This window comes from Pygocentrus nattereri, chromosome 10, assembly GCF_015220715.1.
Source record: "Pygocentrus nattereri isolate fPygNat1 chromosome 10, fPygNat1.pri, whole genome shotgun sequence".
Classification (NCBI taxonomy): domain Eukaryota; kingdom Metazoa; phylum Chordata; class Actinopteri; order Characiformes; family Serrasalmidae; genus Pygocentrus; species Pygocentrus nattereri.
Genome location: NC_051220.1, coordinates 4,375,001 through 4,400,000, shown reverse-complemented (window position 1 = coordinate 4,400,000; position 25,000 = coordinate 4,375,001). Strand labels below are relative to the sequence as shown.

At 42.5% G+C, this 25,000-nt stretch overlaps 1 protein-coding gene across 3 annotated transcripts in view; it reads left to right on the top strand.

The window, feature by feature from the left end:
• Positions 1-25,000, top strand: part of slc8a1b (solute carrier family 8 member 1b) — a 181,828-nt gene that overhangs the window by 1,657 nt on the left and 155,171 nt on the right. For all 3 annotated transcript variants that reach the window (XM_037541745.1, XM_037541744.1, XM_037541746.1), the window contains exon 2: positions 146-1,991. In XM_037541745.1, the coding sequence (XP_037397642.1) occupies positions 169-1,991 (1,823 nt within the window). In that variant the 5' untranslated portion in view covers positions 146-168. The remainder of the gene's footprint in view (positions 1-145; positions 1,992-25,000) is intronic.

Below are 25,000 nucleotides of genomic sequence, written 5' to 3'. Positions count from 1 at the left end.
GCAGGGCAAGTCAGCGTCAGCCTCTGTAACATCACATTCTGCTGTCTGTAACAACAGCAGCAGTGCTGGACTGTCATTTGTTTACACTGCTTCTCTTCCTTTCGTTTACTTGTTCATCACCCTTCACTCTTCTCTCCGTCTGCAGGTTCATTTGTCACCCATCGCAGAATGATGAGGCATCCGAAGGTTTCCTCGTACCTCTCAATGGGGCTCCAGTATCTGGTGATCGTGGCAGTCTTGCTCACCAACATCCACCGTGTGATGGCGGAGAATGTGCAAGACCACAGCTCCAACCATAACACTTCTGCCAATAAATCGGATTCCTGTGGGGGCTCCACTGAGTGCAAACCTGGCGTTATTCTACCAGTGTGGGAGCCCCAGAACCCCTCGTTTGGGGACAAGGTGGCACGGGCCACGGTCTACTTTGTGGCACTGGTGTACATGTTCCTTGGAGTGTCAATCATCGCTGATCGCTTTATGGCATCGATTGAGGTGATCACCTCGCAGGAGAAAGAGATCACCATTAAGAAACCGAATGGAGAAACAACAACTACCACTGTACGCATTTGGAATGAAACGGTGTCCAACCTTACTCTCATGGCCCTGGGTTCCTCTGCACCAGAAATTCTGCTGTCTGTTATTGAAGTGTGCGGACATAACTTTGACGCCGGCAACCTTGGGCCCGCCACCATTGTCGGCAGTGCCGCCTTCAACATGTTTGTGATTATTGGGCTCTGCGTCTATGTGGTTCCAGATGGGGAGCATCGCAAGGTCAAGCATCTCCGCGTGTTCTTTGTCACCGCTGCCTGGAGCATCTTTGCCTACCTGTGGCTCTACCTGATTCTGGCTGTCATCTCACCAGGTATCGTCCAGGTTTGGGAAGGCCTCCTCACCCTCTTCTTCTTCCCCATTTGTGTGGTCTTCGCCTGGATAGCTGACCGCCGTCTTCTCTTCTACAAGTACGTCTACAAGCGCTACCGGGCCGGCAGGCAGCGTGGCATGATCATTGAGACTGAGGGTGATCGTCCGCTTCCATCTAAAGTGGACATTGAAATGGACGGGAAGATGCTTAACTCCCATGCTGTGGACTTTCTGGATGGGACCCTGACACTGGACCTGGAAGACAAGGATCTGGACGAGGAGGAGGCCAGGCGGGACATGGCGAAGATCCTGAAGGAGCTGAAGCAAAAGCACCCAGACAAAGAAGTTGAGCAGCTGATTGAACTCGCCAACTACCAGGTACTCAGCCAGCAGCAGAAGAGCCGTGCATTCTACCGCTGCCAGGCCACACGGCTGATGACGGGTGCGGGAAACATTCTGAAGAAACACGCGGCGGACCAGGCCCGAAAGGCGGTGAGCATGCATGAGGTGCGCAGTGACACCGGTGAAAACGATCCTATTTCAAAGATCTTCTTCGAACCTGGCTCGTACCAGTGCCTGGAGAACTGCGGAACCGTGGCTGTAAATGTGATCAGGCGTGGAGGTGACCTCAACCAGACAGTGTCTGTCGATTTCCGCACCGAAGATGGCACAGCAAACGCCGGCTCGGACTACGAGTTCACTGAGGGCACTGTTGTTTTCAAGCCGGGTGAGACACAAAAGGAGATCCGGGTTGGAATCATTGACGATGACATCTTTGAGGAGGATGAAAACTTTCACATCCAGCTCACCAATGTCCGCGTTCTTCATGAAGGGGCCGAGCCTGAGACCACTGAAGCCAATCACGTGGACACCATTGCGAGTCTCGGCATGCCCTCCACCGCAACCGTCACCATCTTTGACGATGACCATGCTGGAATCTTCACATTCGAAGAGCCTGTGACCCACGTCAGCGAGAGCGTAGGTGTGATGGAGGCGAAGGTGCTCCGCACATCTGGAGCTCGCGGTGTTGTTATGGTACCCTACAAGACCATGGAAGGCTCGGCCAAAGGAAGTGGCGAGGACTTTGAGGACACCCATGGCATTCTGGAGTTCCAAAATGATGAAATCTTGTAAGTCACCTTTTGATTTGACTTTGAAAGATGAGTTGATTTTGGTATCTTCACTGACCGAGCTTTCACCAAGTGTTTAATCAGTTTCTAAACCCATAGCGCTCGTCTTTTGTAAAGTCAGTTTTGCAATGCTCCGTCAGTTAAGAAATCATGTGCATGAGTGAATGATGTAAGTGATATCATTGGATTATGCTTGACGGTTGGATGAATGCATGCATGATGGATGCTGAATGCGTGCTTTGTGACATCACGGTGATGTTACGAAGCCATCGGAAGCATGAAGCCCAACAAAGTGTCGAAGGAGGAGATGTCATCAAAAGTCTTGTGCTGCAGTTCCTCTTTCCAACTCCTGTTTTCTTTCATTCTTTCATGTATCTATCCATCTTTCACAGCTCTTGTTTTGGCTTAAAGCTTGATCTGTCCCTGTCAGTGTATGTGTCAGTGGTATATTACTGTTGCAAGGTTTTGGTTCATGGAAGTTTTTCTTTTCTCTGCTGGTTTCTGGCTGGCGTTAGATGTGTGGCTATGATGTAATGTCTTTCAGTACATCAAGGATGTTTTTGACTCTTCTTGGTAACCACAGTCAACACTCTGACCCACCACTACTCATCCTGAGGAAGGATGATGTAGTTCTCTGAGGTAAAAAATGCATCCTGGCATCGGTGACGTGGTTCAAACTTGCGGACCACATGTGTACTTGTGATGGGTCGTTAATCGTTTGATTGATGGCATCTGGTTTTAAACCTGATCCTGATTATGCTGCTGACAGTTTTAGCCGAACAGATTGTTGTACCTGTACCCTGCACGTAACAGCTTAAGCTAGGTTAGTGTCTTGACGTTCATCTGTCCATGTGATTAGATCTGTGCCTGTTTGTGCTGCTTCCTCACAAGACAAGCAGTTGTGAGACCTTAGCATAATTTAGCTAAAACCTCAAAGCTATCTGGCACGTTCCTGTTGCACCAGAGGACAGGGGTTGTTTAAACAGAGCATATCTCTGTCTGTCCACACAGCGTAAGCAGTCAGAACACAGAAACATACTTGCTCGCTATCTCTCTCCTTTTGCTGTCTATCTCACTCTCCCTTTCTGCCCCCCAACCCCCCCCCCCCCCCCTTTTCTCAGGGTGTGTAAGACAAGTGAAGTGATTGAGTGAACGTGGGCCGTGTGTTTTAAACAGATTCGAAGCAGATGTGGAGGGTCAGACTTTCCGGGGCCTGTTGGCCTACTGCATACTTTCCATCGTGCAGTGCTGCGAGCGCCGTTAAGTGGATTTTAATAACACTCCTTTAATGAAATGATGGAGGGACAGAGGGATGGAGGGATGTTGGGGAGGAGCACACTGCATTGTAACGGGGAGGACGAAAGGGCTCTTATTTTTTAATTTATTTTTTAAAAAATGTTATGCCGGAGCTCCGCATTCTAGAACTCTGCAGGAATGTCTGGATTTTTCTTTCGGATCTTAGGCAATTCCAGAACATATAATTAGAACGTTATCTCAGCGTTCTGGAATATGAATTTGGTACGCGACATAACCTCCTATTACATGAACACATTTCACCAGTCCAGACTTCTGGACCTTTAACCATGTATTATATGAAATACCCTCAGGCCTGCTAAAGCGTTCATGATTTCTATGTATTTATGTATTTTTTTTATTTATTGACCGACAGTCTTCAGCCCTTGTATGTATTTTGACGGGTGGAGAACTGTAGCTTTAGCAGTTTTCTTTGGAAGCCTGTAGTGCTGTTCAACATCATAGATGTGGCAGTTTGGATAAAACAAGTGCACATTCCGTCTACTTGAATTTTTCCGCTGAGGACAATTTTAGACACAGTTGTTTCGGCTAAGCCGAATCGTTACCACATATGTATATTAATTTGTATGGGAAAAATGCCTGAATTGCAAGGCCATCTGTACAAAACTGATGTGACCCAGGATTAGTTTTTCCCTCATTCAGTGCAGTTATATGGGTAGGACAGGAGCCCTTTTACGTCCATATCAACATAGGCCCCCTGTGTAGGTGTCTAAAACATATATGTGTGCTCTAGGATCAGTTATACTGTTCATATTATATCGGTTAATAATTATGGCTATATTGTTCGTTGTAACACTGACTATGCAAATGAGCCTCTAATGAATCCAAGCATTCATATAATCTAATAATATCTAAGGTAAATTCATTTTTATAAAAATAACTCAGGCAAGTAGCGCTGGGATCACTTATCAATGAATTCCATGTAACATTTGTGTGGTTTTATGCACCAAAGCAGTCATAATTCATTTTCCAACCTCTCTTTACTCCTGAAAATTAAACAGGGTGTTTTTGTGCCTGTTCCTTTAAGACTGGTGTATGCAAATGAGCTCTGTTCTCACTGGCTGCCATGTATTGTGCCTCATTCAAAAAGCAGTCTGGGCTGAAACACTGCTTATAGCTTTAGTGCGAACGGGCGGGGCTAAACATCTGTAGGCTGAATAGGTGGACACGTGTAAATGTGTTGGTTTTCATGACATTACACAAACAGTGAATTCCAAACAGGCTGTTTTTATTGTAGAGTTTCCATATGTGAACAGTATAAACAATGTTTACATAAAACATCAAAAAACTTTTAGTAAAAGATTAAAACAACAAGGTAAATTCTGTTTTCCATGATAAGGGCCTGTTCAGGCTTTTGTTGCCCACTGTTGTCCAAATTGAAGCTGCCCTAGACATACAGAATGTTGGCATAAAAATAATAAATAATCAATCATTTGAATACAGCAGCTGTCCTTTACATTGCGTGAAAATGTCGTGATGAATGGGCCGATTGAATGTGGATCCAAATTGCATGGATAAAATCTTATTACAATAAAAGTAAATAATGTTTTTGCCTTTTGTAAATGTATAATTTTAGAGATACTTATGTTTTTATGACTGATATGTAACTGTACATTTTTAAATAATGAAAATACTGATCATTAATAATTGATCACAATTAGTTAACTTTTCAAATGTATCATTCCAGCCATAAACTCTTAAAAAAGATGGTGCCTCAGGGTTCTTAAGTAAAAAAAAAAAGGTTCTATATGGAACCATGACCACACGAAGAGCCCTTTACATGATTAAAGGGGCCTTTGCATCAAGAAAGGATTCTTCAGATGGAGAGTGTGCCATATATGGTTCTATATACACTGTGTGCACAATTATTAGGCAAGTCTTATTTTTGAGGATTATTTTTATTAATGGCCAACTACAGTGCTCTCGGTTAATCCAAAATGTTAATAAACCTCAAACATGAATGTTTAAGAAAGTAAAAGTGAAGTTTTGTTTTTCTTAGGAGAATATCTATATGTGCACATTTATTGGGCAACTATAATGGTGCAGAATTATTATGCAACTAAATGAAAAACATTTTCCCATCTCACTTTTTTATTTTCATCTGTTCAAGTGAGAATTATAAACGAACAACTCAAAGCTTTCCAATGAACATTTCTGAGAAATAAAAATAAAAAAAAAAGTGACCAATATAGCCACCCTTCTTTTCAATAACAGTGATGAGCCTTCCATATATGGAGTCGGTCAGTTTCTTGATCTGTTGACCATCAACTTTTTGTGCAGCAGCAACCGCAGCCTCCCAGACCCTGTTCAGAGAGGTGTCCTGCTGTCCTTCACTGTAAATCTCCCGTTTAAGAATTGCCCACAAGTTCTCAGTTGGGTTCAGGTCAGGTGGGGAAAGGGGCCATGTCATAAGTCTTTCATCTTTAATGCCTTTACTGGCGAGCCATGCAGAGGAGTACCTGGATGCATGTGATGGAGCATTGTCCTGCATAAAAATCATCATCTTTTTGAAAGATGCAGGTTCTTCCTGTACAACTGCTTAAAGAAAGTGTCTTCTAAAAACTGGCAGTAGGCTTGGGAGTTGATTTTGAGCCCATCTTCAACCTGAAAATGTCCAACCAGCTCATCTTTAATAATACCAGCCCATACTAGTACCCCACCTCCACCTTGCTGGTGTCTGACTCGAAGTGGAGCTCTGTCCCGTTACCGATCCATCCATGGGCCCGTCCATCTGGTCCGTCAAGAGTCACTCTCATTTCATCAGTCCATAAAACCTTTGAGAAATCTGTCTTCAGATTCTTCTTGGACCAGTCTAGACACTTCAGCTTATGTGTCTTGTTCAGTGGTGGTCGGGTTTCAGCCTTCCTTACCTTGGCCACGTCTCTGAGCCCTGAACATTTCTTGATACTCCAGCTAGGCTGCAGTTCTGGAATATGACAGAACTGGAAAATAATGGGTTCCTGGTAGCTTCACGCTTGATTCTTCTCAAATCCTTGGCAGTTAATTTGCGTCTTTTTTTCTCAGCACGTTTCTTACGACCCTGTTGACTATTTGCAACAAAACGTTTGAGGGTTCTGTGATCACGCCCCAATATCTTAGCAATTTCAAGAGTTCTGCATCCCTCTGAGAGACCTGCTATGCTTAAGTCCATTAAGCATTCAAGTTTATCCAGCTTGGAGTTAGAAAATATGCCTAAAAATGATAATATAATACTCACTTGCCTAATAATTGTGCACACAGTGTATAGAAGCATTTTGAAAAGGGTTCTCTGTTGCACCCAACAGGGCTCTTCTATTGTTACAAGCTTGACTCTGTAACAGTAGAAGAAATCTTTTGGGTGCTATACTGAACCATTTGCAGCACATTTCCCATCAATCTGAAGAACCCGTTCATGATGCAAAGAACCCTTTAATCATGCAAAGGGTTCTTTGAGTGTTCATGGTTCTATAAAGAACCATTCACTAAAGAACGCTTGAAGCACCATCTTTTTAAAAAGTGTACAGGCCGATCTCCGCTTTACACCACTGCATTCCACGCTTTGCATTGCGCTTGGTGATGTAAGGCTTGGATGCAGCAGCTCAGCCATGGAAACCCATTCCATGAAGTTCTCTACGCTGTTCATGAGATAATCTGAAGGCCACATGAAGTTTAGAGGTCTGTAGTGATTGACTCTGCAGAAAGTTGGTGACCTCTGCGCACTATGCCCCTCAGCATCCGCTGACCACGCTCTGTCATTTTACGTGGCCGACCACTTCGTGGCTGAGCTGCTGTCGTTCCCAATCGCTTCCACTTTGTTATAATCCCACTGACAGTGGAATATTTAGTAGTGAGGAAATTTCACGACTGGACTTGCTGCCCAGGTGGCGTCCGATCACGGCACCACGCTGGAATTCACTGAGCTCCTGAGAGCGACCCATTCTTTCACTAATGTCTGTAGAAGCAGTCTGCAGGCCTAGGGGCTCGGCTTTATACACCTGTGGCCATGAAAGTGATTGGAACACCTGGATTCAATGATTTGGATGTGTGAGTGAAAACTTCTGGAAATATAGTGTATCTAGACCCCAGATTATCGTGCCTAGCTCTTCTTTGAGATGTGTGATAAACACAGGCCCTCAGGTGAGCTCATTTGACTACAAGGCCTGATCTGGGATCAATTTCACCTTTCATATCCTACTAAATACAGTTATACCACTTAACAGAACCTGATCCCACTTCAGGCCGTTCCCTCTAGGGAGGTTCGCTCAAAAAGGAGTTGCACCGCTACGCCCTTGAACACATCCCAGATGCAGGGAGGACGGATTGCTCCGGAAAAAAGGAAAGCAGGAGAAAGAGGAGAAAAAAGGAAAAAGGGAATGAGAAAATAGATGATCTACATTGCATTGCCAGAGGCCACCTCCACCCTAATTTCAGCGCCTCGCTCACTTTGTCACAGTAAAGTGAGGAAAAGTTTCTTGGCTACCCTCACACTTCATTCTCATCTGCCGCGCAATTTCCTCTTCGCGATCCTCCCTGACTTGGTCACCGGCCGGCTACTGAGAGACGCTGGTAGTGATTGATGAGTGTGTTTGTGTGTTTGCTTACATCTCTGTTCATTAGTTTGTGATGGATGTTTATGAGTGAAAGTCAAACTTTGTAGGAGACCGTTCTTCACGAGCCGCAGCACCTACTGCCCCTTATTACCATGCATATTAACTCACGGGGAAGTGTAGCACACCATTAGCCAATGCTACTTGCACTGCTGCGGCACTAAAACCTTCAGTGTATACACACTTTGCCAAGTCACCCGCATAATCAGCTTAAATGACCTTGTAATTTGGGTTGTGTTCATGAAAATGTCAAGCCAGCGGGAGGCAAGGATGAAGATGTTTTCATATCTGTTTGTCATTTGTTTGTGCGTTTGTGGGCGGTATTAGGGAGCTGATATGAACATTTTGTGGCTGATAGTGAAAGTGATTTCAGGAGAGTGAAAACATATTATACTCTTATATCTTATAAAGATATATACAAATACACATACACACATACCCATACATGCAGGAGGCAACTAAAAGGGCTCATATTATGGAAAACTTCCATGTAAAAGTGTGTGTATGTATATATGGAAACTGCCTGTTTTAATAATGATGATATATACATATATATATATATATATATATATATATATATATATATATATATATATATATATATGTGTGTGTGTGTGTGTGTGTGTGTGTGTGTATGTACAAATTTTTAAACAATTAACCTCAGCAGTGAGTTTATCACATTATACATTAGAATAAAGTCGTATTCATAATTCAAATAAACATAAAACAATAAAAAGTAACAAGAATTTCTCGGGTCCATATTTTTCCTGGACACCTTCACAGCCGCCACAGAGACTCATTAATATCATCAATTACATCATGAGCTCAATTTACTGAGCAATGATTGGTCAAACCAGGAGCTGCTTTTTAACTACATATAATACTGGACTTCCTCAAGGAGAGGCTTGGAGATGGGTAAACACACACACCAACATCCAGAACATCACTACTTATTACTTATATATATATATATCATTTTTAATGAACATTCTATAAATTTAGTTTATTTCAAATATTAACACTTTTCTCAGCAAATAAACACAAACTACACAAATGAACAGATTTTGAAAATGTGTCTTGGGTGCCTAAGACTTTCGCACAGCACTGTATGTACATATAAATTTACATCTTGTTCATTTTCTAAGTAAAAAGGGCACATTTCTGCACATTTTCTAAATTTATGAAACGCAAAATGTGCCATAACGTTTGCACAGGCTCCAATTTATGTTTTTATGTGTTATGCTTTTTAGTTATGCATATTAGATTCCTTGTTTGTAATATTGCCTTGGACCTTACGCTTATTATTTCTTCAGTTATTAATCTTAAGAGGTATTACGGAGAAATACTGTAAATCTTTCTGTAATGTAATGTTATGTTATGTAAGGTTGTGGGGCGCAAATATGAGATTAAGGAGTTAAACTGCTTTCTGTGCAGATTCAAATAAACTACCTAAACCATATCCAGTCATATGCAAAAGTCTGGGCACCCCTGGTCATCACATGTTGTGTTCATTTTCTAGGCCTAAGTGAAAATAAGTACACATCCTCTACGGAGAATGCACACTGTTTATTTGCTGGATTTGAATATTTTTTTACTGGTGATATATTACTATGCAACTAGAAACTGTCATCATGAATATGCTGATATGAAAAACGCTGTATTTAGGTTTGTTCTATTTTGTAACATTTTGCCGTGACCCTAACTGGCCATTGTTTATTCAAAATATGCCAAAACTGCGACAGCAAAAAAAGGCACTGAATGCTTGAATATTAAGAGATCATTTTCAATCAAAACAAATTGTTTTGTATAAAGCCATAGACTATAATAGTTCCTTTCACTGGAACTAAGGGGCCGAGCCCAACGCCTGAAAACCAACCCCACACCATGATCCCCCCTCCACCAAACTTTACACTCGGCACAATGCAGTCAGACAAGTACCGTCTCCTGGGAACCGCCAAACCCAGACTCGTCCATCGGATTTCCAGATGGAGAAGCGTGATTGGTCACTCCAGAGAACACATCTCCACTGCTCTAATGGAGCAGTTTAGTGGACTTTAGTGGAGTCCAGTGGCGGCGCTTTACACCACTGCATTCCACGCTTTGCATTGTGCTTGGTGATGTAAGACTTGGATGCAGCTGCTCAGCCATGGAAACCCATTCTGGGTTGTAGAAAACACTTAAACCACTTTAAAAGCCCCCAGTGTAGAGTATGTTTCATAGAACTGCCCTTTCGCTTGGACCAGGCACCCAGCATCTTCTTCCTTTTTTTTGGGTGCTGTCCTATAGGTTGTTGTTGGGGAGGAGGTGGGAGCGCATTACGTTGCAGTGCATGCTGGGAACTGTAGTCATAGTGATACAGACTGACGTTAATAGAAAATTAAAATCATTTTGCTGGCCGAATAGGGTTGTGCTGCAGGCTTTGTGTCTGTCCCATGGGCTGTAGAGGATTTGTTAACTTGTTTTCATTTAGAAAATCAATAAAACATGTTATTTGACTGGGGTGTCCAAAGGTACAGCTGTTTACAGTATGTCATCCCAGTAATATTTCGTTTCATTCATTTTTTTTACGCCTTTTGAAAACGACTTGCCCTTTACACTGTGTGAACGTTACATGATGAATGGACCGATAGAAGTGGTCCGAAATTAATGAAACGATGAAATAACCTACACTAGGATTCAAAACATTGTTTCCTTCTCCTATAGTTTCCATCTCATAGTGCCGTTTTACCCGGGTGCCAGGTTTTGCTGTGACAGTGACGATGTGCATGTCTATGCGCTTTAGGGTGCGTTTTCTCTTGTGTGAATGTGCAGTAGCCATTGGCAGAATCCCCAGAAACGCCTCGACGGTGCAGTAACACCAGCGCAAAAACGTTTTGAGGAGGCGCAGGTGGTCATGCACGGACGCAACTCTGGCCTACATCTTCGCTGTCATTATAGAAGACAACCATCAGATGGTACTGTCCCTCAGGACGGCCTTTGTGCGAGGAACAAAGGAAGGCAGCAAGAAAACGAGAGAGAAAGAGGGAAGACTGTTATACAGAGACAGCAGGAGTGATGAAAAGAGAGCAAGAGAGAGAGAGAGAGAGAGAGAGAGAGAGAGAGGTGGCTAGAGACCGTCCATCAAAAGCGTAGAGGATGAGCGAAAGGAGCGCAGGGATGAACTGACAGCGAGAGTAAAAGAGTTAGGCAGAGTAAATGAGAAGAAATGCGAGGACAAGATGGTCGGAATGAGAGACAGATGGCCAAAGATGTGAAGGAAGACAAAGGCGAGAGATCCAAAAAGGGCACAGAAGAAAGAGAGAGATGGGGTCAGGTTTGAAGTGCTAATCTATAGCCCCTCATTAGAGCTTCTAACAGCTGCAGGGCCGCACATGCAGTCGAGCTCATTTACAGCTAAGAGCAATGATGGGCCAGTCCCACTTCTGTCACTGAGGCCCATTAAGTTACGGACAGGCGCTAATCAGACGCTTGTAGAGATGCTGGCAGTCTGTTACACATGAATAAGGCACTGCCCCCCACATATTTAGACACCACTGACAGGTCTTAATGCGCCCTGTGTTGATTTTAGACTAGTTTAATAAAGAAAATAAATTGGCTGATTAGGCCTATGCCAGTCAAATGCTAGTAGAGACTGTTGGCAGTCTCACATAAGGCATCATCATCCAAGTCGTTTAGTTTAGCCTAGCTTGATAAAAATAACAACAAAAAAAGAGTTAGCTTAACTTAATTAGACTAGATTAGATGTAGCTTAGTTGAAATGTCTTTAGTTGATTTTAGCCCAGTTTGGTGAAAAATAAAGGTTGCAGTTCTTTAAATCAGCTGAAAACAAGCAGCTCGGGCTAATTAACAACACCTGTTTTGGACCTACCAGATCCTAATCAGATGCTAGTGGAGTCTACACCCTCTTAAGCATAAAGCATCAACACAATGAATTAAAAACTTAGAAACAAGTATGTATTAGCTCTTTTTAGCTGAATTAACTAAGCCTATTAAGGTTCCTTGAGATGCTAATGTCTGGTTGGTTGGTGTAGCGGGCAACACCTCTGCCTTTTATGCCATTGACTGGGGTTCAATCCCCCGCCTGGGTAACCCACTGTATACTATACCAATAAGAGTCCTTGGGCAAGACTCCCAACAGCCCCTTCACCTCCCTGTGTAAAATCATCAAATTGTAAGTCACTCTGGATAAGAGTGTCGGCCAAATGCCGTAAATGTAAACGTAATCAGGTGCTAATAGAGGCTGGTTACTCATAAAGCATCATCACCGTGTATTTTCTTCGCAAACGAAGCATCTTAAACCGGCCTAATATAATGTTTCCCAGCTTGATTAAGGATGACAGCTGCAGAAAAAAGCAAGCAGACACCCCCTGTTAAAACTAAAATCCCCAAATTCCTGTTTTAATGTCCAGAGTACAATCAATAAAACACGTAAAACGGATTAGCAGCTTAGCGAACAGAACTGTTTTCACAACGCAGGAGGTCATGTTTATTTTTTATTGATTTTCTCCGTCTGGTTGCTTTTTTGATGGGATGATCTCTGGCCATCCTACCTTACATTACATCCATGGGCTAACAACATGCTTGTTGTCTAGGAAACAACAATGAGGAGGTTCTCATACGTCACAAGAGTTTGGCCAGTGTATGCTAGATGCCAGCAGAGGGTGTTGGCACGGTGTAACACGTAAAGCATCGACACCACGTATTTACACGCAGATCAAGGTCTTAATGCAGCCTAGACCTGAAGTTGAAGTCAAGTAAGCCGCATAATTAGCCAAGCGTACATGCTAATCAGGCTCTAGTAAAGGCTGTTGGCGCTCGGCCGCTCGGAAATATCAAATTGTCGCTGTGGATTTAGACACAGATGAAGACCGAAATACAGCCCTGACTGTTTGATGAAGGTCTGAAATTCTTCAAATTAGCTTAAAACAAGTGGGCCTTTTGCTCGTTAGCCTAATTAGCTTGGTGCCACGAGCCACTCGCCACTCGCCCAGTGCTAATGGTGCATGTGAATGCTCTGTACAGTGAGAACAGGCATGTTTATGCTGTTACTGGCATCTTACGGCTTCGCTAAGGTTGTGGTTACGCTGGCAGTGTAAATTAGCATGGTTAGCGTACTTCATTAGCCTTCTGTGCGACTGGGTTTTGGTCTCGCATCAGTTTCACCTTCCGTGTCCTGCTAAACACGTTCGTATCAGCGAGAGAGGAGCTGATACCAGGCGGAGAGCGAAGTACAAGAGGTGTAGGCCTTCAGCACAGGTGCAGGAGTTTCTTCTCAAGGTTTTCCTTCCCTTCTCATTCTTATTTCCTTCTCACCGCGACGTGGTAAGCATCCCGCAACAAGCAAAGGCGCCGCGGCGATAATGAGACACTTATTTACAGCAGTGCTTCAATTAGCACCGGGTCTTCCTCGCGGTGCAGGGACGGCCCTGTCACGCCACCAGAAATGCAGACTCAGCAAATGCTAACCGGCTCACCTCAAGTCAGTTCACGTCAATTCAATTCAGCTCAATTCGGTTAGATTCAGCAGAGCTTTCCTGGCGAGTCCTGTTACGTATTACACTAAATTACATCTCTCTCTCCCCCTCTGCTAACGCGTCCCACTCTCTCTACACCTGCCATGACTGTCCTCCTGTCTTTTCAAGCGTTCAACCTTTCTTCCGCTCTTCGCTGTTGCCTTTACGCAAGTCTACACCCATTACTGTGAAGCGCGATGTCAGTGAAATATAAGACTGTCACATTAGTTTTACCCGCTGGATGATGATCGGAGCATATTACCACAGTGCTAAAGCATGAATGACTATCAAAGGCCCTCTCTCTCTCTCTCTGTCTTTCTATCTATCTGTCTATCTCTCTCGACCTTTCCCACACTTTCTTATTCTGTTGTTGTGTAACGGATTGAATTACTGAGTGTAAGAGGTGTGTGTGTGGGCGCGTGTGTGTGTGTGTGTGTGTGTTAGATGCCGGCTGTGTCAGAGTGCTTTTACTTTCGCATGTTCTCACTCCAGCCTCAGAACCGGGGGTCACTCTGAGCAAGCTCAGCCCTGAGGGTGACGGTCATACTGAGCATGCTCAGTACAGCTGGAGGAGATAATGAGCCGTGGCAAGAAAACAGAGAGTTCAGTTCCATAATCAAATTCATGTTCCACTAGAAAGGGTGGCCCAGATGAGGATGGGTTCTCCTTCTGTGTCTCGGTGCCTTTCAGTGTTCCTTATGCTTCTTATTTGGGTCTTGGTTGCTCTCAGGGGTCTTCCTCATGCTCTTAGGAGGCTTTTCCTCATCATAGGAGGTGCATCATCATGGGATAAGGCCTGCATCTCTGACAAAATATTTGGGTAAAATGTCTGTAGGGCTGGGCAAAAGGGATATTTATGGACAATTATCGATATTTATTGTAAAAAATACGCCACAATATGATTTTCTGAGCATATCGTTGATTTCTGAGCACTCACTGTGTGATTTATTAAAGAAGAGCGCATAATTAGTCTTGCTTAATTTGATCTGAAGCAGTGAAGAAGGTGAAAAGATCGTAGATTTTGTTTTTATTATGGTTATTAATATAGTTTCTTTTTTCTCTTTCAACTTATTAGATTTGTTCAAATTTGTGACATTTATTGTGACATTAGCTTGCCGTATAAAGATATTACGTTTTTGTTATATCACTGTTTTGTTATATCTCTATAGGTTCTATTTAAGGCTCCATATACATATCGTTGCAGTCGGAACAAAACTTTGTATCTCCAAAACGGTAACTTTACAGGAGAAGGAAAAAACCTACTTTACTTTTAATGTAAGTCAATGGAACCAGACGTATTCCCAAGCTATTCTGGGCCATTTCTTTTGGTCCGTTAACCTTAATATTTACAGACAATGTAAAGAATCACATTCACTTTCTGATTGTGCCAAAATGTGAAAATCTGGCAAAAATGGAGATACGAGGTTTTGCTACGACAACAGCGGTTATACAAGCTCCATGTAAATAAAATGTAATTCAATTGTTAGGACATCCGTTTATCACTTTTGAAGCACTTTTTTGGGCATGCTATTTTTATCCATTGGTGAAATTATCTTTAAAATGGAGAGGATGGACTAGCTAAGATTAGCTAGCTAGCTATAGCTTGGCTTGGTATATCACCTCAGTTTGGCTTTTGTCTCTGGCTGAAAGGTGAAAAACGTCTCTGGCAACATTTTGTGTGGAATAAAGACAGAAGTGCTGTTTTCTGTACAATTTTGTTAGTCGAGTTACCTTCATGCTAGCCTGGTCGCGTGTATTAGCCTGTAGATCGGTGGCCACGCTAGCAGTCAGGATAGGTTGACACCACAGGGATTCTCAAAGGTATGATGTGGCTGTGTAATGCATGCTGGGTACTGTAGTGAGAGAACATTGACAAGTGAGAATTCTGTCAAATCGATGAGGCTGAGGGACCGAATGCGGCGCTACAGGATGCTTCACAGCAGGAGAAACGACATATTGAGCTGTAGCTTTAGTTTTAGGTGGCAATTCCTTTTGCTATCTGTTTTCAGCCTGGCGGAGCGCCGGGTAAATCATTTAAAGATAGAAGCTCACAAATAAACAGATTTTACTGCTGATATTTACACAGAATGTCAGCTGCACTTGATCATGTAAATCATAAAGCAAAAATGGGGCAGTTTAGAGTGGAGCAGCATTTTATCCATTTTTCATCCAGCATTTACCCGGCTGTTACCCAAAAGGGCCTATGAGTCAAACAGTAAAAGCTGCTAGTTTTACCTGCCCTCTGTGTGTGTGTGTGTGTGTGTGTGTGTGTGTGTGTGTGTGTGTGTGTGTGTGTGTGCGTGTGTGTGCGCGTTACTCTGGACCTTCAGGTTATCAGGCACTGGCGAGGTGGTCAGTAAATTGTTTTCAGTGTTTGTTGCCGTAGATTTTATTTCAACTCCTCTGCCGAGAGCCATTCTAACAGGTGGGACTCATCCCTGCCAAAAGCTTTTCGACTTCCATCCAGTGTAACCTGAGAACGTGTGTGTGTGTGTGTGTGTGTTTGTTCTCGCCTCAAGGCTGCATTCAAACTCCCTTTTCCGTCCAGGCTGAGCGGCACAGATAGTTTTCAACACCTTGCTTGGCTGCACCCGCGCACACGCCCACGTTTCTAAACCAGGTGTCCTTTGCCGAGTGCAGAAGGGTCACTTTCCGGCGGAGGTCAGCAATGACATTGCGGCATTTAACAGATAACAAGAGGCAGTTGGGAGTTTACCTGTCTTATTCCAACCCGTCGTACTGCCTGATCTTTCAAAAGAAGGACTTCTGAAAGAAATGCAGCTTCACTCATAGTTAAGTATTAAAGGCGCTACTGCAGTAGAGAAAGTTCAGTTGTTAAAATAATCGTTTGGACAAATATTAAGCTTAAATTTTCATAATGCATGCTGGGTATTGTATTGAGTGAACACTTAGGGAGCGAAAACATCTGAATGCTATAAAATCCCAGATAGCAAAAGGACAGTGAGCCACTGTCGGCCTGCTGGCTCAGCTTTATTAGATTAGATGAAATGTTACTTTACAGTGGTCATTTTGCACTTATAGTCCAGTTTAATTATACTTATTTCTCTTTCATTACTTTCATAAATGACGTTAGTAAATAATTTTTAATATAGCACAGCATCAGCAACAGCAGCATCATCATCATCGTCATCGCCGTTAACCGCTCAGTCCAGATAGGGTCGCGGTGGCATTTGAGAGAGCAGAGAATCCCAGACGACCCTGTCCCCCGCAACTTCCTCCAGCTCATTCCCGGGGACCCCAAGCCGCTCCCAGGCCAACTTGGAGATGTAATCCCTCCAGTGGGTCCTAGGACGACTCCGGGGTCTTGTCCTGGTAGGCTGTGCCTGGTACACCCCCACTGGGAGGCGTCCACTTCAGCTGGCTCCTCTCAAACAACATTAGACCTGTAATTTTTCCCCTCAGGTGTCTGTAACATGTGTCTTAGTTTAATTCCCAAAATAAAAATCAACGTGCATTTAAAATCTGTTTGAGGAGATAAGACCTTGTACGCAGGACAGTAACTTTGGTGGTCCGAGGGGGGACCACCAGATGCATACAGTCAGTGAGTGCCAATCAAGCCAGCTGACTGATATATATATATATATATATATATACATGCTTGCTAACTGGGATCGTGGATTATGTAAAAGAGATGAAGCTGAGAGATATAAAGCTTATCTATAGAATGCTGTAACACACTAATTGTCAGCTGGAATGCCAGTTTAACAACTTGACACGGTTTAAGGAAAGTGTATGTTGACCAAGGCATGCAGTTTGCACAGTGCTAATTGCCAGCTATACACTTTCATAACGTGTTTGGTACATTAGCTTCATATCTCCAGTGACTAATGAAGCAAACTTCACACACTAAACATGTCTTTGCTAATCGACTACATTTTAGATTGCATGTTTTCGGCTCCTTGTAAATGTGTGCTAGGCTGGGTCACTGAGTGTATGTGTGTGCGAGAGAGCGAGAGAGAGAGAGTGAGTGAAAAATGAAAGAGAACTGCCTGCGCTTACAAAAGTCATCGCTAGGCAACAGATGTGATGGAGTGGTTACGGTTATGTAGGGCACTGGGAAAGAGAGAAAAAGAGAGGAATCGATGGAAGGAAAAATAGTACAGAGAGAAAGAGAGAGAGAGAGATGTAGTTCCTGCAAGGCCTTCTCGATGGATTAGTGACTGGGAGAAATTCAGTGCCTTTAAGCAGAGCTACCTGGATTAAAAAGACTTCACAGCTCTCACCCATTTACTGCTGACACAGCACTAACACCAAGCTTTTAGCTTGAATCTGACCTGAGCCTGAATTCTGAACCGAACCAGCCGAAAGTGCTGAAAAACACCCTATAGAGTAGGGTAGCAATATCTATTATTAGATCCAAAGGTAATAATATAAAATGATATAGTCAAATAATTAGCCATCCAAAACGAACCATTTTTTTCACCCTAACCCGAAGAAGCAAAGTCACTGGCATCACAGTCACAATGTCAGTGTTCGCGTAGTTTAGTGCCACCATTGACTACGTAGCACTGTGTGGTGCAGATTGACAGTATTTTCAATGCAAACATATGAACACAGCACATCTCACATACCGCCTTATTTTCATAGCCTTCTAACACTGCTTAGTAACCGTTACTATCCATAGTTGCCTCAAGTCTTCGGTTCACTGTCAAGGCCACAACAGTGCTGACAGTATCCTAGTTAATCTGACAACAGTGATAGTGGGAAAAGCTTTTGTATTGTATTGTATTAAAGAGCAAATAATGGTATTTATATTGTGACTTTGGCTAAAAGAAAACACTGAAAATGTACCAGTGTCTTTCATGTAAAACAAAACCTTTGTAATTTCACTCAAATATGACACGCACTGAGATATAAGCACTTCATGCCTACGTTTCCCTCTCAGCGCATATATCCCTCAGTCAAAAGTGGCCTTTGCACTTTTCTACAGCAGAAGACTTAAAACTGCTGATTCCTCCTCAAGCAACTTTTCCAAGGATTAAGAAAACTTCCCACACTAATCTACGGTGGCCTGCAGGTGCCATCCCTCTCCTTCTCCCTCACTCACTCTCTGCCTCTTGCCATCAGACAAATCCAGCCAAATCCAGCCTGAGAGAAACACTACTCTCCCGGTATCCTGGGCTGCAATGCGGGAAAAAATTTTCGGCTCTAAAAAAGAGTGATTTGCTAAATGTCACTGAGTTCCCAAGCAGCGGTGGAGAGAGAACAGGAGGTTATTAATGCTTATTGGTTGATTAAATAAGAGGTTATTGATGGTTATGGGAGCAATAATGAGCTTAGCTGGAGATTCATTATTTGGAGGCGAAGCACAGATGCCTTGGCAAGCCGTCTGTCTTCATTAGGACGGATGGACAAAAGAAATGGGAACATAGAGAGAGTCAGGCAGCGACAGAGGCGTTGGGAAGACAAGGTGGATGTTGGCTGTTAATTACCTTACATGTTATGTATAACATACACATGATGTTACCGTCTGCGTGTTTTTTTATTTATGCGTGTGGGCACACAAATGCAAAGGACAGTTTTAATTAAAGATGAATGATTTTTACAAATGTAATCTACACGCACCTTGCTACCTTGTTTTAAAAAAAATTAGATTTGTGTAAAAGTGAGCAATTAATCAGTATTTAAACCTACACTATGCAAAACATGGGGATTTGGAGACCTCTCTGGTGTAAATGTGTAATTGCATGAAACTAAGGTCCCCTTCCCCAAGCAGATGAATCTGATGATTGAGAGTGCATTGAAAGAGTCCTCAAAGAGAACTCAGTCAAAACTTGGTGAAGGACATGTCTTATGAGGATGTGGGTGAAGCATCTACTGCTACGTTCACATTACAAGCCTCGTTGCTCAAATCCGATTTTTTGCTCAAATCCGATCTCTCTGACTCGATGGTTCACACTTGTTTAGGTCAGTGACTCAAATCTGTCACTAATGTGATGAACCGGCCTAAAATGACCCTCATGAGCTCCTCCTACTCAGTAACGTCACGTGACTGAATCACTGCATCATCACAAACTAACGAGCAGAACGAGCTTCGCTGAGAAGATCATTAACTCTGATCAGCTCTCAGCTTCATTATTAGAGCCAGACGAGGGAGAAAAAGGTGAGATGAGCTGCTTTTCCACTGTTTACAGGCTTTAACGTCTGTTCGGCGCTGCTGCCATGGTAACGATGAATGATGGTGCAGGTCCAGTGAAAGAAAAGCACACGAATTCTGATCTGAGGGTCACATTAAGGTTAGAAGACCACGAATCGGATACGTATCTGATCTTGGACCATATATGAAAGTGGCTCAGGTCGGATTTGAAAAGATCAGATTTGCGTCCACACAGCACTTAGTGCTTAGTGCTTCTAGTTGCTAAGTTCATTTATAAGCTAGTTACAGTAGCCTTGTATTGTATTAAAGAGCAAATAATGTATATATTACATCAAAAGGAAAGCACTGGAAATGTGCTAGTGTGTTTTATGTGTAACGCCGTGGAGCAATGAGGAGGCGGACACATATGCTGAGATAAGCAAGATTTATTATGTTCAAATCCATACTCGTGGTCAAGACAGTCCAAGGTCAATGAGCCAACACGGAGAGAACGATGGCCAGTAACTAAATACAGACTGGAAAGAACACGGAGGCCGGACCAACCAAAACACCACAGGAAAGAACAAAGACCACAAGATAATACACCACACGAAAATACACTACAAGAGAATACAAAGATCAGCCAACTCACAGGGGAAAACACGGGGCTTAGATACAGGTTAACAAGACACAGGTGAAAATAATCAAGGGCGGAGTTTGAGGGGAGGACTGGGAAGAACTCAATGAAAACAAAAGCACATGGACAGGACTGGAAGGTAAACACAAGCACATGGACAGGACTGGGAGGGGCCAATCGTGACATTATGTAAATAGATTGGAATCGATCATAAAAATGTTTCCGCTAAATATAGCGCTAAATAAAATATTATCAATAGTATTTGGCCAATTTAATGATAACAATGTTAGATGCCATTCAAATAAAAATCAAATAGACTTCTACGGGGGGCAAATAAGGGCAAAAAATTTGTTTATCAGGCTAAATTCTAGCCTTGTCACCAGGAGCATGGAGTCGCCGACTCTGCACACTCTTTGGAGTTAAGCGCCGCTGGCGAGGCTCCATTCCTCATTATCTGATTTGAGGTGACAATTAGTTTTAACACCAGGTGCAGCCTAGATAATATTCCTACCGCTCTGGCCTGCTGGCTAGTGATCATTCTCACACCGGTACATTCATTTCTGAGAATAATTGAGAGTGTGCAGACTAGCTGAAGCAGAAGGAAACTTACTCAGACTTTTAGTCCAAAACAACAGACTTGCTCTGCTAGAAAGTGGCTTAAAAACATTTGTCATATAGAAATACGGTCACTCCTTCCTTCACTGATGAGAGTTTTATTAAATAGGTTAACTAAATGCTATAATTCACAATTATAGCAACATTTATAGTAACGGTAATGAAAGCAACAATGCTAATAATATTTGTCATAATATTAACAGCAACAAAAAGAATAGAAAACTTTTATTTTCATCAGGTCATTGAAAGAAAACGTCTTTTGCATTTCTATTTCTTATACCATATTCAAATCTACGAAATAATAACCAGTAGAATATTAAAAAATGAAATAGTTGATGGTTGTTGGCTTAAATCAAGCAACTTGACTTTAGGCAAGCCATAATGGATGAGTGGACTGGAAAATAATGCAAATGAGTGTATTAATAGCTGAAATAGCAGGACTTATGTGCAGAATATCTAACAGCAGTGTGAGTTTAAGGGGCAGTATTTGCATAATTAAAAGGTTAAAATGTGCATTCAGAGTCAAAGTGGTTTGATGTGAAACGCTGTATTCTGTATTCTAGAGTCAGTGGTGGTGATAGGAACCAAACGTCTGAAGAAGTTAATGCCTCTTAAAGCTGCCTCACATGAAGTTATTACATGAAATGGTTATGGATATTTTGTCAGACATTATTTTATTACAGTTTTGAGATAAATATTAGGCCTCAAACTTATTTTTAAACATGGATTTATGGGGAGAAGTACAATCTGGGCGTTGTGAGGCAAAATAGTCCCCCAAAAAACTTACTGTTTCACTATTTAAGCATCATAAGCATTAAATATATACGACTAAGAAGGCACGGGTAAGTTTACTGGTGGTTTTGGAAGGTAAATAGAATGGCAGGATTTGTGTTGTAGACCTCACGACTCCTGGTTCCTATCACCTCCACTGTGAAGAAATCTGAATTGGTAGGTTTTCTATAATGGACCACTGCACATGAGACCACCCTGACTGACTTTGTTTACATCTCAAACACTGAGTTATGCAGAAATTTTTTTTAAATCTGTGGAATTCCTCTTTGCCTGCCCACAATAGCACGGCCCTGTGTGTTGATGAGCCTTTAAATAAGTATGTATGTGTTTAGGTGTTAATTTGACTGGTTGTTTATGTCAGACAGGTGGTAATCCCTTAATCCTGCTGAGTCATGCTTTGAGCATTGCTCCGTGTGTAATCCTTTGCCGCTAACAGGAAGTAGCCCCTCGGAGGCCGCGCTGTCCCACGCGCCCCACCGCCCTTGCCGCGCTCGAACGCTCCGCAGTGCTTCCTCTCCGAGCCAGCAGGAGCTTGGACGATGCCTCTTCATCAACGGTGCTCAATCACCGAGGCTTAAATGAGCTCTGTCCGTTTGCTTAGCTAAGCTATTCGTTGAAATAGGGATTATTCTTAAGGTAGTCAATAGACTCGCTTAATTAATCTGCTTCTCAGTCACTGCCCCGTTTCCTTTTGTTGGGAATTGAGTTTCATTCCGATTCATTGTTAGCAGTGTTAGCGTTTTTTGGTAGAAGAGAAGTGAAAACGGTACAGATCAGCATTCATTCCATGATGGTGCATGCTGCTTTGTGCTGATTCGCACTGGTCTGGTGCTTTTTTAGCTGGCCACCCAGCACGGTCTTGCTGGTTGACCAGCATGCCAACAATCAAAGCACAACATATGAAGGTTTTGCTGGTGGTCAGACAGGTGATAACTCACAGGAGCGTTTTTCCTCAGCAGTACTTTGAATATCAAAGTATAAACTAGGCATTAGCTAGATTTACATTGCTGAATATCAAATAGCTGAACAGTGACTTGAATGAAATCATAATGAATCATTGGGTGGGCACAAAAATTAAACTCCAGTCTTCTCAGACTTCCACAGTAGCTAGCATATCGCTCTTGTTGGAAGAAAACCTCGTATGTCCATTTTTGACGTTTTTCAGTTTTTGACATAATTTGAAAAATACCTGTTACTCTTTACATCGTGTGTAAATTTCACGAAGAACGGACTAAAAAAAACGGCCCAGAATGACTTGGAAAGACGTCTGGTTCCATTGACTTACATTAAAAGTAAAGCAGGTTTTTTTCTTTTCCTGTAAAATTACCGTTTTGGAGATACAAGGTTTTTTTCCGACAAGAGCAATATATAGGTAGCATTCCTGCACAGGCTATTCCAGGAACAGTGGTCTAAATTGAGGGGTGGGCATTAGGACAGTATTTTATTGTTACAATGATAAATTGTGTCACAATATCCATTTCTGAATATTTTGTGGATATTGTCAGTATTTAAAGCTAAGTAATTGCTGACTGCATGTTTAGTTTAATTGAATGTATTGAATCACTGCATAAGAATCTTTGTACCCATGGTTAGTGTTTTTTGGCACTACTGATGTTTTTTGTCTGTTCAAACTTAGCGAACTTCCGGAAGACAAAATATCACGATACATATTGTGCATCGCGTGAACGCCTTCAAGTATGGTGCTATATTTTTGCTGTATCACCCACCCAATAAGCTACTTTCCTTTGTTCTTCAGGGCTCTCCACTGAAAATTCTGTCGTTTTGGTTTAGAAAGGCTTGACCTGAGCTCATCCTGTAATATCATTGCTCTTGTTTAACTCAGTCCTTCGGATTCAACAGTATTTGCAGTCATTTGTGGTGAGTGCAGGTACCTGTAGGGCTACGGCACAACAAAGACGAGTGTTCTCCCTCTTCTAACACACCTAATTTAAACCCTGAAGGCCTCAATAATGACCTGATGAGCTGCAATAGGTGTGTTAAATGGGGTAGAATGGTAAACTCTGCAGGGCTGTGACCACTCAAAGGACTGGAGTCTCATACATCTGCTGTAGACACTGAACTCTGTTACGCTCTTCGTTCTTTTAATGGTTCAGTTTTACTTGTTTTTGGTGCCACAGCATAGTCACCGTTCACTTTCTCAGAGCTTCTTAGCTTGTATTTGCACTCAGTGGATATTTTATGACGTCCACCAACTTTCTAGATCTACTATACAGGTGATCAGTCGCAGTAACTCTACCCCTGACCACTGTTGACCAGATATTATTTGGGTGTTGGTCTCAGGACAGCAGTGGGATTGTATGTTCATCAGACCCAGCTGTGTTCTTGGGAGTCTTACATGTAAGTGTCACAGGTTGAGGGTGGTCCACCGCCCAAGAGCAGCTCTGAGGACTGAAGGATGCATTGACGGATGAGCTATTATGCTGTGAGCTCTGTTAATAAGGAATTCCATCAAGTATTTCAAAACATCTGCGTAATTCAGTCACTGAGATGTAAACAAAGTCGTGCAGAGTGGTTTGATGTGAAATGGTTCTCAGCAGACCTCTTTGCGGAGACGACGTTCGCCTGGCTTCAGCGAACAATACGACGTAATTACGGAGGAAACGGACAACCGCAGACGTCGCGCGGAGTCTATCGGTCATCGTGTTGCGTACGTGGCAGCTGGGCGAACTCTGGACGAAGACACTACGCGACAAAGCCTGTGATTGGTCGTTAAAAAAATGTAAGGTGTTAAGTCTATTTTTGGTAGTACTAACTAGTAGTAAGCACCAAAACATATATTTTCCCGTTCCACCTTAAATGGTGGCAGTATTCTCAAATATCGCCACATTTGGAATTTTGGGACAATCGTTTTCCGCTATTCATGGAACTTATCATGAAACGTCATAGTTTTCGGCTTTGCCCCACCCTCGAAAGTACCCTGAGGCCTTTACCAAGTCAGTCTTCTTACGATGGTGGTGGAAAAGTCTGATTTATTTTCAGAGCTTTCGAAGTACAAATAAGAATAACATCAAACGAATTAAATAAAAAATCGACAGTACAGCTAAAATAACATAAAATGATACATAAAATAGAACAAAATTAAATGAATAACTGGGCGCAACACTAAAAAAGCCACTTTATTTGCTATCTAAAAAGACCAGTGAACTGACATCTGTCTACTGAGGGTTTATATATAATGCTGATCAAATACTCTTTTTGGGTAGTATTTTATGTTTTTTGCATAAAAATGTATATTTTAGGCCAAAATCGTATCTCAGTCTATCACAAAGCAATGTGTATAGTTGTTGTAACCATTTTATGTAATAACTTTCTGTGAGGCGGCTTTTAGAAGTCCGACATCTGGTTCCTATCAGCACCACTGTGACCAATTCTGAGTTGGCAAGTATCTTTAAAATGGATCGTTTTAATCAAACCACTTTAAAGGACGTTGTTTA